The 15773-nt window shown below is 63.4% G+C and overlaps 1 protein-coding gene across 1 annotated transcript; it reads left to right on the top strand.

Moving 5' to 3' along the window:
* The first annotated feature begins 822 nt into the window (after positions 1-822).
* On the top strand, positions 823-15767 carry QSOX2 (quiescin sulfhydryl oxidase 2). Its single transcript, XM_029921008.1, has 12 exons — positions 823-1067; positions 1757-1877; positions 3531-3579; positions 4178-4283; positions 4426-4516; positions 5729-5874; positions 6790-6924; positions 7139-7268; positions 8881-9003; positions 9738-9888; positions 12084-12272; positions 14098-15767. The coding sequence occupies exons 1-12, from the start codon at positions 823-825 to the stop codon at positions 14628-14630; spliced, it is 2019 nt and encodes a 672-aa protein (XP_029776868.1). The 3' UTR covers positions 14631-15767.
* The last annotated feature ends 6 nt before the right edge of the window (positions 15768-15773 follow it).

Below are 15773 nucleotides of genomic sequence, written 5' to 3'. Positions count from 1 at the left end.
GGGGGGGGGGGGGCGCGTGGTCAGCTGAGCGTCCGACTCTTGATTTCGGCTCCGGTTGTGATCTTAAGGTTCATGGATTTGAGCTCCGAGTCGGGCTCTGTGCTGACGGCGCGGAACCTGCTTGGGGTTCTCTCCCCCCTCTCTCTGCCCCTCCCCTGCCCTCTCTCTCACTAAACTAAAAATGCAGGTAAATCTTTTTGTAACTGCAGAGGAGAAAGGCATGTGTTTTAGCACATGAGGCGTCCTCACTCCTTCCAGGCACGTTTCTAACGTGACCTCTGAGGCTGAGGACCACAGCCAGCACCCAGCAGAGACCTGTGACGTGATTTGTAACCAGATCACTGGTTTAAGCCTGTGGTGTCACGTCCGAACACAAGGTAGCAGAGAGCCCGGTCAGGATCGTGGGGATGGCAGTGTGTCCCCACTCGGAAGCCATCGTGAGCGGGACCTGCCGGTCCCGGGGCGGCCGGTGCCCCCAGGCCAGCTGTGTGGAGCACCTGGGCCTGTCCCCACCCGCGATACAACAGTATAACTGGAACCCTGGAGAAAAGGACCAAATGCTTTTTTAATTTTTTCTTAAGTTTATGTATTTTGAGAGAGAGACAAGCACGTGTGCACTGGGGAGGGGCAGAGAGAGAAGGAGAAAGGGAAAGAATCCAAAGCAGGCTCCGCACTGTTAGCACAGAGCCTGACATGGGGCTTAAACTCATGAACTGTGAGATCATGGCCTGAGCTGCAACCAAGAGTCAGGTGTTAACCACCTGTGCCACCCAGGTGCCCCAGGATCAAATGTTTTAAAGAGAGAACCTCACATTTTGGAGGATGGTGAAGCATGCCTTTGAGCCTGGCAACCACTGGGCCCAGGTGCGCACCATCTCCCTGCGGACCGCGCCTCAGGGTCGCCGTGAGCTAGGTTCCTCTGTACAGCAGGGTCCTCCGGGGCACCCCGCGAGGCTGCAGCCTACAGGAGCCCGTGCTTCAGGGGCCATCAGTAAGGAGGGCGGGCGGAGGCCACCCAGCCTCCTGGTGGGAGCGCGCATCGCCGCCTGGGAGGCCGTCTCCCCAAGGTGTGCAGGTGTCGGGGCCGCAGGGGCCGGGGGTGCAGGACAGAGGACCAGGCTCTCCAGTGCGGGGGTTTGCGGGGCGGCAGGTGACACCCACCCACCAGTCGGAGGCTCCGGATCGGACGCTCACAGGGAAAATGGAGCAGTTAGGGAGCCGTGAACCCAGAGTAGAGAGCGCGTCTGTGTGACTCGGGGTACCCGGAGCCACTGCTGGCTATGACCTGGGGGCAGGGCCTGGCGGGAGCGAGCCTGGGGGAGCAGAGAGCTGTCCCTGCTGAGCTGGCAGGTGTCACCTCGGTATTCGTGTGCAGGACTTTCCTCTAATCCAGCCATTGACGACGGGCAGGAGGTAGATTCACACGGCTCCTGCTCAGTGGGAGGCACTGCCCAGAGACCGCTGGTCAGGTGCTGCAGACCTGGTTCTCCTTTGAGTGCGTGCCTGTCCCGGGCCCGGCCCGGTCACCTGCGGGTGCTCAGCGTCCCTGCCCGGGAGGCGGGGAAGCCAGCACACTGCGGCACCTCTGTCAGGGACGTGCCCGGTTAGGAGCGGGAGCAGTTTGCCGTGTGGGCGGTGATGGGAGACCCTTCCGGCCTGTGGCAGCTCTGTCCCTGTTCCCAGCGGACCCGGGAACACCTGTGCCCTCACAGGCTGGCCTGTGGGGCATGGGCCGGGCCGGGCGCCTGCACTGAAGGTCCTGCTCCTGCTTTTCAGACTGGGCTGCTGCCATCCGGGTTGCTGCCCTGGACTGTGCAGAGGAGGAGAACCACGAGGTGTGCCGGGCCTACGACATCCACTTCTACCCCACCTTCCGGGTGAGCACCCCCTCCCCGCCCTCTCTCCACCCGCCGTCCGGCCTCCCTTCCCGAGCCTCCCCACGCGGAAACTGCTGCCCTCTGGTGCGGCTTCAACTGAGAGGCGCTCCTTAGCCCAGGGCCCCCTTGTGTTCCGCCCTTGTGGGTGCACACGCAGCCCCCCACTCGCACCCGGCGGGCGGGGGTGGCCTGCAGACTCTGTGTGCAGGTGCCCGGGAGCTGCTCTCGCATCCTGGGGGCAGGTGTCTCCACCCCAGGTGGGGCCTCTTGCGGTGACACAGGGACACCTGGCGCACGGCCAGCGGTGGCCCCACAGGCATGTTTTACCCATTTCTTCCACTGGGGGCAGAGGGTGAAGGAATCCCTGGAAGGGCTGGGTCTGTGCGCCCGTGCGTGGGGCCCTGCCTGCACACGAGTGTGTCGGGACTCGCCCGTACTTACATCCCAGAACACACGCGGTACCTTTAGAAGTCCCTTTGGAGGAAGCTTTGCTCCCTGCACGCCCCGCCCCGCCCCTCCTCGCCCCGCCCCGCCAGCCTGCCGAGCGCTCCTCTGCTCAGCTGCGCCCCAGCTGCGCTCACAGGCGGCGTGCAGGCTGGGAGCTGCGGGTCTGGTCTCTTGTGAGCAGGGTGCTGCCGAGAGCGCCCCGCCCCGGGTGACGGTGGCATGGTGGCGCGCGGGCGCTCGCACGTGTCTGACCCGTGACCGCGGCCACGCCTCCCGTTCACAGGCCAAGTGGCACCCTTCCTTCTTCTTTTTATGTTTTAATTTTTTTAATGTTTATTTTTGAGAGGGCACGAGCAGGGGAGGGGGGGGGAGAATGAATCCCAAGCAGGCTCCACCCCGTCATGCAGAGCCTGAGGTGGGGCTCGAACTCCTGAAACCATGAGATGGTGACCTGAGCCAAAACCGAGTCGGCTGCTCAGCCGACTGAGCCCCCGGGGGCCTGACACTCACCTTTTATTTCCCGTTGTGAGAACTGGACGTATCTTCGCCCAGTTTGTAACCGTCTCTTCACAGTCTTTAATGTCTTTTTTAGTGAAGAAGGTTTTTAATTTTAATATAAGATCCTTTTTTTTGCTCAAAGACACTCAACAGCATCTGTCACTCTCCCCGTAAACCCTTTGTGACGATAGAGCCAACGGTTAGGATGCGTGTTTGGGACCAAGCGTCAGGGAAGGGGCCTCGCGAGCCGCCTGGCCTCTGGCCGTGTTCCCGAGTGGGGTCAGAAAACGCAAATAACAAGCACACCGGTGAGTCTGGCCGGAAACACACCCACAGACACGCGTAGACACGTGTCGTTCTATCAGTTAACGTGATCTTGCGCAGATGAACTAAAGCTCTTTCTTTAAGATAATGGTCGGGGTGCCTGGGGGCGCAGTCAGTTGAGTGTCCGACTTCAGCTCAGGTCATGATCTCACGGTTCGTGGGTTCGAGCCCCGCGTCGGGCTCTGTGCTGACCGCTCAGGGCCTGGAGCTGCTTCGGATTCTGTGTCTCCCTCTCTCTCTGCCCCTCCTCCGCTCACACTCTGTCTCTCTCCCCTTCAAAAATAAACAAACATTCTAGAAAAAGATGATGGTCATTCTCTTGCTTAAATATTTGTGCAGACACCAGGTGAGGTCCTTCTTATTTGTCCTGTGTTTTCCTCTTAGTATTTCAAGGCATTCACAAAGGACTTTACAACTGGAGAAAATTTTAAAGGTAAGGACGTCAGCTTTCTGTGTTACTCTTTCAGGGTCGCCTCCTAAAGCCGTTCGAGCAAGGGTGGCTTAGGGCACGGCGAGCCCCCCACCGCTGGGGTCTGTCTGCCCCACGTGCACCTGTGTCGGCACCGTCCGTGGAGGGTTCAGCATGCATAGTGTCGGCCAGAGTGTTTGATTTTATGCTTTACCTTCATTGGCAAATTCCATGGTGAAATTTCTGTTTTTAAGTAAACTTTTCTATTCAGAAAATATGTGGAGAAGCGCACAGATCACCAAGGTTCACCTCATGTTTTAAGAGCCGCCTGGTAGCCAGCGCCCAGGCTAGGCTCCAGCACGTGACCCGCCGGTCCCCGGGCGACAGCGGCTCTGCCTCTGAGGTCCTGGTGCCTGTTTGGAACGTGGCGTGGGTGGAGTTGTTGCACACCCGGCCCCTGGGTCTCCACGCTGTCACGGGGATTCGCCCCCACTGCCCATTCCCACGTGCCGTCTCCTGTCGTGTGAACCCACCGCGGCCTCACAGCGGCCCCCAGCAAGCCCCGGTGGGGGCCCCGTGGGGCCCGAGGTGGGGGTGGTGACGGCGGCCTGGCTCCCCACAGGGCCCGACCGAGAGCTGCAGACGGTGAGGCGGACAATGATCGACTTCCTGCAGAACCACACGGACGGCCTGCGGCCTCCGGCCTGCCCGCCTCTGGAGCCTGTCCGGTGCGCGCCTGTGTGTAAAGGGGGGCGCCGGGGCTGGGGTGTAACCGCAGAGCCTGGGTTTGCACCGAGTGGCGCGGGCACCGGGTATGACGGCCAACTCCCCGTTCCTGAAAGCACTAAATGCCACTTTCTCTCTAAAAAGGCCCAGTGACGTCCTCTCTCTCCTGGACCGCCGGGACGGCCGCTACGTGGCCATCCTGTTCGAGAACAACAGCTCCTACGTGGGACGGGAGGTACTGCGTGCACGTCCTTCCCCTCTCACCTCGTGGCGTGACCCGGCTGCCCCGCGGGGACGCCTGCCGGTTCCCTTCTGCCCTCGTCCCTCCCGGGAGCGTGCGCGCGTTGCCGGGCCGGTCTGCAGGCTGCCGGCAGGGGCCCCCGAGGGGAGGCTCGTCCTTGTCCTGGGCCGAGAGGGCCCCGCGCCCAGTGTCCCGGGCACGCTGCCTTCCTCCTCCAGCCCTTCTTTGTTTCTTATGTTGCCATCAGGACTTTTCTTGGCTGTGCTGTGAATGCCCAGGTTTTTTTTCGCCAAATCCAAGATTCTGTGAAACGTCTGTTTGTGCTCAGACACCCAGACGCATGGGCGAGTGACAGGAACTGCGCAGGGTGGGGGGCGCCTCGCAGGCGGAGCCGCGCTCCGTCCCCTGACACATGCCGGGGCCCAGGCTGCAGAAGCTTACGGTTGCCCGCCTCACTGCCCCTCTCCGTGCCCTCCAAGCCTGGCAGTGACACGACACAGTGCCGCCTTCTCTGGGGCTGATGGGGCGCCCAGCGGGGGGGGGGGGGGGGGGGGGGGGGGGGGGGGGGGGGGGGTGAGGGCGGGATTGCACCCTCGTGTGCCTCCCACGCCATCCCTAGGCTGCCACCCTCACTAGTGCTCCCGGGGGGCACTTCCCCGGGGCAGGTGGCATGGCTTCTCCCAGGAGGCCCCAGCAGACGCGTCGGCTCGCAGAGATGCCGGCACATGCCAGGCTCGAGGGTCCCCTCTCACACTGTCCCAGCCCCTAGATGCCACTCCTTGGTCCTTCTGCTACTGCGCCCCATCACTGTGCCTTCGGCCTAGGCAGGATGGGACGGTGAGGGAGCGATGGGCTGCCCGTGGCCGTGCTGCTGTCGTGGATGACGCTGGCCTCCCGGTGCCCGGCCCCCTGTGTCAAGGATGCTCCGGGCCGTGGCCCCGGCTCCCTCCATGGTGGTGAATGTGCTGGTCTGCGGACGTCACTCCCATGGAGGACGCGATGGCCCAGAAAGCCCAGGGCGAGGTCACTGACCGGCGCTTTCCCTGAGAGTCTGTGAGGGTGCTGAGCGAGGCGGCCATGGCCTCCTGGCCGCATGTCTCATCCCGTTGCCCCGTGCTCACGCATGGCTCTCGCGCTTGGTCGAGGTGACCAGGGTCCCCTGAGACGCGGCCATCCACAGCAAAGCGACGCTTTCCCCTCCCCCAGGTGATCCTAGACCTGCTTCCGTACGAGAACGTCGTGGTGAAGAGAGTGCTGGACGCAGATAAAGGCTTCCTGGAGAGACTCGGGGTTTCCTCCCTTCCCTCCTGCTACTTGGTTTACCCCAACGGGTCACATGGATTCATTCACGTGTAAGCGTAGTTAGACCTCAGGGGTGTTTGTGATGCCTGCTGGGGTCTGGGGAACCCCTCCTCTGGGCAGATGTCACGCACCTTCTCGCCGCGACCACAGAACCGTCCGGCGCTGTGTGCCTGCACTGGGCCCCTCGATAGTCACCAGCCTCAGGGGCGCCTGGGTGGCTCAGTCAGTTAAGCGTCCGGCTTCGGCTCAGGCCATGATCTCACCGTTCGTGGGTTCGAGCCCCGCGTCGGGCTCTGTGCTGACAGCTCAGAGCCTGGAGCCTGCTTCCGATTCTGTGTCACCCTCTGACTCTGACTCTGCCCTGCTCACACTGTCTCTTTCTCTTTCTCAAAAAAAAAAATAAAATAAAATAAAAAAGTAATAGTCAACAGCCTCCAGCAGGGTTGGGAGGGGTCACCGGTGAGAAGGCGAGCCAGGGTCCTGGGGCCTGTGGTGGCTGCAGAGGGCGGGCGGGGTGACTGAGCGGCTCCGGCCGGTCTCCACTGCGCCTTCTCCACGCTGGGGCGCCTGGTTCAGCTTTCGCAATGCGGGTTCCGGAGCCTCGGGCCCCGCCCCTCGGGCACGTGGGGGGGGGGCGGGGACGGTGGCCTCTGCACAGTGGGTCCCCCGGTGCCCAGCCCGTGGCAGAGGCGGCCAGGGCCAGGCCACAGCAGGCGGTGCCCTCGACAAAATGCCATTTTCTTTTGAAGAAAAACGCCCATTTTATATGAAAAGCGTCATTTGTACAACTTGTTCATGTCGATTGATGTTCATTCTCTGGGAACAAAAATGGGCTCTCGATGCCGCTGGTGACCCGCAGCTGCCCCGCAGACGCCCCTGCCGCCCTTCCCACGCGCCCGGAGCCCCAGCCCCGCCCCGCGGCGGCCGCACAGCCGCCCCCTCACACCGCGTCCCCGTTCTCGCAGCGGGAAGCCTCTCCGCTCCTTCTTTTCCTCTTACTTGAAGTCGTTGCCAGATGTGAGGAAGAAACTGCTTTCGTTGCCTGAAAAACCCAACAAAGCAGAGAATCCGGAGATCGTGGTTTGGAAGGAATTTGACAGGCAGGTATTCATTCCTCTCAGACCTGAGCGCGCCCGGGTGTGGGCGTGGCCGTGGGCTGCGTGGCTCCTGCGCACGTGGGACTCCCTTGGAAGCTCCCCCCCATCAGCTGTTCAGGGGTTCTCAGTGTCACCCTGGGGGGCATGGGGGAGCCCTGGGGTGGGAGCGTTCGGAAGGGAAAGGCGTCCTGGCCTGACCGGAGGCGTTTGCTCCCAGGTCGAGGCTGTACACGGCAGACCTGGAGTCGGGGCTGCACTACCTCCTGAGGGTCGAGCTGGCGGCGCACAAGTCTCTGGCGGGGGCTGAGCTACGCACACTCAAGGACTTCGTTACTGTCCTCGCCAAGGTGCGCGGCGTGTGACCGGGCCCGGGGGCCGCCCCTCCGGCCGGCTGCACGCGCCGCGCTGGCCTTTGTTCCCTCCCCGCTGACCACGCGCCACTGGCCCCCGGGATGTGGCGACGCCCAGATCACGGCTCGCGTGGTGACACCGAGATGCGGGGCCTCAGAAGGAGCCGGGACCAGGACGTGCCCCAAAGGGGCACTTTGAGGGTCCGTGGTGTTCGGGCAGGGATGGGCTGGGGATGGGAGAGGCTGCGGAGTGAGTGGCCCAGTGGCCAGACCGGAGCTCGGTGGCCCATGTGTTAGCGGCACACGGGAGAGGAGGGCCTGTCGGGCCTTCGGTTCTTCCGTTGACTCCGGGCGGGAATCCATGGCCTGAGGTCTCTTCCCTGGGCCAGAGCAGCAGGAAGTGGGAGGTCAGCCCTCTCCCCTAGGGGGCGTCTGGCCTCTCTGCCCTCCCCTCGGGGAGGGCCTCTCCCAGTGGCCTGGGGACAGAGCCCTTTGCTCTGGCGTCGGAGCCACAGCCTGCCTGCTGTCTAGAAGGTCAGCTCGGTTCTGAAGGACTTCTGCGCCCGGCTGGCTCAGTGGCGCGTGTGGCTCTTGGTCTCAGGGTTGTAAGTTCGAGCCCTGTATTGGCCGTTGAGATGACTTAATGAAATCTCTAAAGATAAAAAATAAATAAAGGACTTGTCTGGCTAAAAAGATGGCGCCGGGTGCAGCAGCTCCTGGTCACTGTGGTAGACGTGGCTCGCTTGGGTCCTTTGAACTTGGAGATACAAACCAGAGTTGATGGCGGGAGTGATGATGAGCCGCATGGCGAGGTGCGGGGAGGCTGTTTAGGCGGGCGTGTGCCCCGCGCTGCCGGCGAGAGCTCAGCGGCCCTGCCCGCCTCACTCCTTCGCTTTCAGTGAGTCAGACACACATGGCCTCCCCGCTCGCAGTGGCCCCTCGGAGCAGCTGGGCCTCCAGCCGGGCGCTGGCGAGTGCACAGCGGCCCGTCGTCACCCGCGCCAGAGACCTGCCCTGTCCCTGCCGCAGCAGCTTGTGCTCGGGTCCCTGAGCCTGTGGCAGCCTTTATGTTGCTCACTTGACAGGTGACATGTGGTCCTCGTCCCTCAGAGCAGGGCTGCGGGGGTGGGGGTGGGGACCAGGTGCACAGACGCCCCCTCAGCCAGCACATTGCTCACTTCTGCAGAAAAGCCTCAGCGGGACGTGCCTCTTCTGCGTAGTTCCGCAGGCAGGCGGCAGAGGGGAGGCAGGGCGGGGGGGGGGGGGCGCGTCACCATGCGGCTCGCGCAGTAGTAAGTAGGCAGTGCTTTCAGAAGGGACCCGGAGCCCTTGACGGTGTGATGAATAAGGCACATTGTGGCCGCGTCATCCGTCACTGGGAAGTGGTCGTCGGCCGGAGCCGAGCCAGAGGGTGAGGTGCAGAGTCCAGGCGGCCAGAAGCCTCTGCCTGCGGCCCTTCCTACCCCTGCTCTGTGTCCTGGAATTCCCACCGCCGGACTAGGAGGAACGCGTGTCAGGCAGACCCCGCCTGGCCCAGGTCCCCCGGGGCGGCGCTGCCATGGGGGGCATCTTCCACGATGACCTCTGATGCTGGTCCTTACCTGCTCAGCTGTTCCCTGGCCGGGCGCCAGTCAGGAAGCTCCTGGAGACGCTGCAAGAGTGGCTGGCCAGCCTCCCCCTGGACAGGGTCCCCTACGATGCTGTCCTTGACCTGGCCAACAACAGGATGCGGGTGAGCCAACCCCCACCAGAGCTCAGGGCCCCCACTCCCACCACTGCCCCGGTGGGACCCACCCCCCAGCACACGGACAAGGAGGGGCCTGGGCCCAGGTGCCGTGGCCCCCCACGGTGCACCCACCATTGTTCCCGCCCCTGTCGCTGGGACACTCTGTGCCCGCCCCATCTACCTGTCTGTGCCCTCCCCCTCTGCCTGGCTGTGCCCACCTTCCTGTCTGTGTGCCCACCCCCTCTGCCTGTGGCACTGTCCGCTCCTCAGGGGCCATGGGAGGCAGGCTGGATGGGACAGGCAGCTCGCTCAGGAGGTGCAGTGGCAGGCCTGGTGTGTTACTTAAGTTTTAGCAAAGTCTTAACTCCCGGCCAGGAGATGCAGGTTGTGGGCGTGGGGTGAGTGCTTGGAGCCCCGCGGCCCCTCACCCGTGCGGGCCGGGACTGCTCCGTGGGCTTGGCTGGGGGCGCCCTTCAGGCTTTTGCAGTGCCCTCCCGAGTCCAGGCACAGACGAGCCCCTCGCCCCCGCCAGGAGCGCCGCCGCTCTGAGAGCTGGGGGAGAGTGGCCGCCTCCTCTCTCACTTGGGTGCTGCCGAATTCAGAGCTGCCACCCACAAAACCGTGCAGGGGGCAATGTGCTGATAAACATACGCTTGTGGGACCAGCACCCAGTCCCAGCCAACGACGCCCGTCAGCTGTTTCAATGGTAACAACGCAATCATGTCTTCTACCCCCCTCAGATTTCTGGAATATTCCTCATTAATCACGTGAAGTGGGTTGGATGTCAGGGGAGCCATCCAGAGCTCAGGGGCTACTCGTGTGCGCTCTGGGAACTGTTCCACATGCTGACCGTCCAAGCCGGGACCCGCCCGGGAGCGCTGGACGGCACAGGTACGCTGCCCCCCCCTTGCCCCCCACCCCCGGCCCGGCTGCATCACTCCCGCTGCCGGTGCCTGCCTGTGTGCGGGACCACACGTCACCAGGGCTGCCCGGGGCCGGCGGGGGGGAGCCTGCGATGGAGGAGAGGGGGGAGGGGAGTCCTGCGCAGTCCCTGGGTGGGCGCTCCCGAGCTGACCAGCCTGCGCTCGCTGAGCTGCAGGAGATAGATCTGAACGAGGGCGCCTGGCCAGGGACCCGTCCGCGGCAGGCGCCTGCGGCAGCGCCCAGCACCCGTTTGGAGGCGTGTTCAGCTCTTGTTGCGGAACAGCCCTGCGGCTCAGTTTCACCTCAGAGCGTCTGTGGGTCAGGAGCCCGGATGTGGTCTGGCCGGGTCCTCTGGGCCCAGCGTCGGCTGAGGCTGGGGTCTCATCTGAGGACCCCGCCCCTGCTCTCTGGAGGGGTGGTGGCTGGTCCCGGGCCTTGCTAGTTCCCTGTGCGTGGCAGCTGGCCTCGTGGGCCAGCTCCTCGGTGTGGTTCCCGGGGGGAGCGGTGAGCCGCCGGCCCAGCCTGTGCAGGGAGGGGGGTGTGACAGCCCCGAGGCCGCCTGCACACGAGGCTCAAAACCACAAGAGATTGGCTTGGCTTGAATCACTTTACTCATCAGAAAAGCGTGGCCGTGTTTTGTGTCCTACACAAGACACCAGAAACTGGGCTGGGTTGTTTTCTCCCCCTCGGACTTGGCTGCATGTGCGGCTCCCCCGCGAAGCAGGCCTCTGGCGGCCGTGGGCTTGGTCGCCGGCCCTCCAGTTGTTGGTTCAATTAGGCGGCTTTGCTGATATCTTATGCTGAGCAAAAACTGTGACTCACACTCCCACGCTCTTTGCAGTAAGACTGTAAAAGTCTTGTTGCTACGTAACAACCTAAACCAGACGCTGGGGCTTGAAAGAGCCACCACTTTGTTTACATGGCTTCTGGGGCTCGGCCGTGGGTGGCCCCAGCTCCCGCGTGGGTGCAAGTTCAGGAAAGAGCTCGGGGCCTGGGCAAGCCGGCACACGGCGTCTGTCGGTGGAACAGGCCTTGTCCAGGCAGTCCCACAGTGCGGAGCGCGCCCAGCCGGGGGCGTGTGCCATCTGTGCAAACCCACCCCCTTCTCACGGTGACACTGGATGTCAACTTCTTGGGGGCCTCTGCCGGGGCTCACGGCACCTGCGCCGATGCCACTCGGAATGGCAGGCGAGCAGTGGGGCACGTGGTCAGAAAGATCTCCAGGGCACACACGGGAGTCAGATCGAGGAGCGGGTCTCGCACCCAAAGAACTGGGTCAGATGGACCCCGCCGGATTAGCCTTGGAAGGTTTTCCTCTCCTTAGCGCCTGTTTAAACCCCATCCACTGAAAAGCCGCGGCGTTCTCTAATCCCCCCAGGTAGGGTTTATGGTTCTTGTCCACTCTGAAGATTAGGGCGGCCGGCCGTGCAGCGGTGCGGGGGGGCGAGAAAAGGAGGATTACCCAGTGACGTGCGGCAGCTGGCAGCCGGCGAGAGGGTGGCAGGCAAGTCGGCCATCGCTGTGTCCTCACCACGCGCCCGCCGTCCCGCCGCCCTCGGACACGCGCCGAGCTGAGCAGGGGCCTTAACCTGTGAGGCCGGCGTGGCCCGCCGAGGTCAACGACAGATGTGGGTACCCGGGCCAACCTGCCCGTCCCACCCAGACCCACACCTGTCGGCAAAGAAAGAGATCACCCTCGAGGGCCTGCTGTTAAGACGGATTCACTCTCAAACGCACGTTTTTTTTTTTTCCAATTATTCTGCTGCATTTCTTCTAATGCCGATGTTTAATCTGTTTTAATCTCAGTCTTGTTTGCTGGCTCAATCCCCGTATTAGTTGTCTGGAGGGAACCGCGGGCGCCAGCCCCGTGCCCGCCCCCCTTTAGTGATGTGAGGGGTCCTCATTTTCGTGAGATGCTGCCCCTTCCTCCTGCTGGCAGGGGCTGTTTCCTGAGCGAGCGTGTCGCTCTTTCACAGCGTCTGTCGTCTGTCGGGAGAGGCTGGCCGGCCCCTCGCGGAGACGCCCCGCCGGCCGCCCTCGCGGCCCCGGGAAGAGGCGCTGTCCCGCCTCCGCCCCGTCCCCGCGTGTCCGGGTAGCCCCCTCCGGGCACAGGGCCGCCGAGCCCCGGGTTCCGGCGGTGCCCGTGTCCCCTCCCGCTGCAGGCTTTGAGGGGGACCCGCAGGCGGTGCTGCAGGCCATCAGAAGGTACGTCCGCACCTTCTTCGGCTGTAAGGAGTGCGCCAGACACTTCGAGGAGATGGCGGAGGAGTCCCTGGGCTCCGTCACGACCGCGGACCAAGCGATTCTCTGGCTCTGGAAGAAACATAACCTGGTGAACGACCGCCTCGCAGGTGAGCGCAGGGCGGCGGCTCGGCGTGAGTGTGGCTGCGCACCCCCCAGCCCCCGCCGCGTGTCCTCCGTCTTGCCGCCCGGGCACTGCTGACACCTGACCCCTGCCCTTCGCTGGCTGCCCGGCGCCCCGGCTCTCTGGACCGCTGTCCCGGTCCTGGGGCTCCTGGGCTGCGTGGAGGTCGACCCACCGCTTCGCCGGGGGTCCAGCCAGGCCCCAAGGACGTTTGGCGCAGGCAGTCGTGGAAAATGACCACATGTCCGTGAGCAGTTCTTGAGCGATTACAATCTGCCCTCAGACCGAAAGCAGTTTTGTTCAGAAACCGACGGGGCGCGTCCCTCTTCTCAGAGTTAAGTAATTCGAACTGCTCCCAAATCGGTGGCAGATTAAAATTAGGCTTAAAAATAATTCCACTGACAAATAAGTCTTAATAGAGATGAATAGAAAATACCGCTAAACTGTTGGTTTTTAGTTAATCCACCGCATTATAAAACATATTACAACTAAAGCACTAAAGAAAATTGGTTTTTCTTTGCACTCAGAGCTACCGCTGCGGCTCTGATGTGGCCATGGCACCTCTGCCTTTGCCGGAATTTGCCTGTGGCCGTCGGCTGGTTCAGAGCCCCCGTGCCCCTGTGAGGGCCCCTGTCCCACCACACATGGGAGTCCACGCCGTCAGCCGGCCCCTGTCCCCGCCACACACGGGAGTCCACGCCGTCAGCCGGGCAACTAGGCCCCAGTGCACCTGGGGGAGCCTCCCACCTGGCCTGCCCCACTCCAGGAGCCCTGCACACCCCCCAAGTAGTCGTGTCCCTCCTGAGATTCTGTAGCTACCCCCCCTCACGCTCCCCAGTGCCACCTTGGGCCTCTGGGTTGAGACCCAAACTGCCCCAAGGTCCCTGACCTCGCTGTGTCTGCGGCACCAACACCAGGTGTCAGGTGTGACATGTGTGCCCATCCACCCTGCCGCCACGTGCAGACCCCGGCAGGGTGGCCGGGCTTCCGGCTCCGCAACGCCCACCCCGGCCTGGGCCAGACCCATCAGACGAGTGATTTCGTCCACATTTACTTGCAGAAGCACCTTCAGGGCGGCAGGTGGGGGGGGTCTCGGGAGCCGAGAGCCGGGCCCGCGCGCTCCTCGTGCCTGTCTGGTGGAGACCCAGAGCCGACTGACACGTGTCCGGACCCTGCACCGTCGTCTGCACGCAGGGCGGGTTCATGCTCACCACGTGGAGCCGGGGCGGGCCCGGCCGCTTGCAGCTCAGACCCCGCGTGCGGCTCCGTTTTGTAAGGTGCCCGTTTGCACGTGCTGAGGAGGGAGGGGCTCGCCTCCCTCGTGTCTTGTCTGGAGCAGAACCAGGAGCAGGCTTGGCCGGGTTTTCTGCACACAGGCTGTGAGGTTTTCCTGTCGCGGTCGGGCCTCACTCCCAGAATCATTTCCAGAGATCTGTTAGGGGTGCGGGAGGGGCCCGTGGAACTGCCTCACGGCTGGCGTCCAGGGCGGGCACTCCTGGGGTCCGTGGCCTCGGACCGCAGACACACCCTCGGTGCAGGTGGGCCACTCAGAATCGAGTGGGGCCCTTAAGGTCGCAGGGAGCTGTGGTGGGAGCAGATCTGGCCACGTGCGTGGAGCCTTCCCACCACCGGGCGCCGGGGCCTGCCAGAGGTGCCACGGAAGACGTGTATCCAGGGTCCTCGGGGGCCAGGCGCCCACGCAGGAGCCGTGGGAGGTCACGGTGGATGTGGGGGCGGGAAAGGGTGTGCTGGGCACGGGCGGTCAGGTCGCCAGAAGGCACCTCGACTCTTGCTCTCTTTCCTCCTCCCAGGCCATCCAAGCGAGGACCCCAAGTTTCCAAAGGTTCCGTGGCCCACCCCGGACCTGTGCCCGGCCTGCCACGAGGAGGTGCAGGGCCTGCACCGCTGGAACGAGGGCCAGGTGCTCCTGTTCCTGAAGCAGCACTACAGCCCCGACAACCTCGTGGACATGTTCGCCGAGGACCAGGGGGACGCCGGGGACGGGGGCGGGGAGCAGGGGAGAGGCCGCGCCGCCCCGGACCAGCCTCGGCGAGACCAGCGCGCCGAGAGCGCCCGTCCACCCAGCGCGCTGCCTCCCAGACCCCGCCTGTCCTCGGGGTCGCCGCTTGGCCCCGACGGGAGGCTCCAGAGCTCGGGCGGGGCCGCGGGCCGCGGGGAGGTGGAGGCGGCCGTGCCCTTCCTGGGGACGGGCTTCTCCAGCCTGGACATGAGCCTCTGCGTCATGCTGTACGTGGCCTCGTCCCTGTTTCTGATGGTGATGTGCTTCTTCTTCCGGGTGCGCTCCAGGCGGTGGAAGGTCCGACACCCCCGCCCGGCAGTGTAGAGCTGGGCGGGGCCATGGAGGCACCTTCGGAAACAGCCCACCGCACCCCCGCCGCTGCGATGATTAAATCAGGGATTTTATAAACACTTCAGACCTGGTTCCGCGTCAGATGGCGTCTTGGCCCAAGTCCTTGTTTAACCGATGGTTTTCCTGCCGAGGACGAGCTGCCGTTGGAGGGGCGGCCTGCTGTCCAGGGTCCTCCCTGGACACTCCTGCAGTCGGACCGCAAAAAGACGTCTCTGGTTTTACTCTTCTAGATCTGAAAACATGAGTGGCGTCCAGGCCAAAGGAACAGACTTCTCCCCGCCTGCCTGGGAGGCTCCTGCCCCCCCAGCCCCTAGCCGCCTCTCCACGCCACAGGGTCCTCCAGAAAGTCGCTTGTGTCTGCACTTTTCAGCTGCATGGTTGCTCCCGCTGAAGCAAGAGGGCGTCTGCGTGCTTCCGAAGACACCTGACCGCAGGGACGGCCTCGCGGTCACCTCTGTGCTCTGCAGGTGCCTTCTGCTGCAGGGGCAGAGTCTGGAGACGGAGGGAAGGGAAGAGGAGAGGCTGTGGCATTGCCACATTGCAAGAAACACCCCTGCAGGCCGTGCCTTTGTTAATCCCGTGGCAGGAGGACCCTGTGGCACTGAGGTCGGAGCCCCGCCTGCAAGGGGGTGTGGGGCAGCCCGCTCCTCTGGGAGGGGAGTCCCCAGGGGAGCTCCTGAGGAACCCTTCATCCTCTATGTCACGTCACGTGGTGCTGGACCTGCCGCCCAACCAAGAGGTCAGGACGCGGGGGCCACCTGTGCTGTCCCCAGCACCTTTGAGACTAAATTTCATTTCCCTGAAGCTGTTTTATGAAGGTCCTGGCCCAGGCCTCGTCCCCTGGGTTCTGGCGATTGACTTTTTTTTTTTTTTTTTTTTTACCATTTAAGGATTTTAACATTATTTGTAAAGAACCTAAGTGATTTAGAGGTAAGTTTGCCTCTGAAGATGTTGGCAGATAAAACAGACTGTGCCATGTTCGTTGAGATCCTCTGTGACCGCCGCTCCGCCTCACACGCTCAGATGTGACTGTCTCGCGTGTCCGTGAGGCTATAAAAAGTCTCCCTCTTTGCCCCGCGTGTGCGGTGTGCATCGCTGCGGCCGGCCACGGAGGGG

Source organism: Suricata suricatta, chromosome 13 (assembly GCF_006229205.1).
Source record: "Suricata suricatta isolate VVHF042 chromosome 13, meerkat_22Aug2017_6uvM2_HiC, whole genome shotgun sequence".
NCBI classification, from domain to species: domain Eukaryota; kingdom Metazoa; phylum Chordata; class Mammalia; order Carnivora; family Herpestidae; genus Suricata; species Suricata suricatta.
This window is presented reverse-complemented; position numbering and strand designations above follow the sequence as displayed.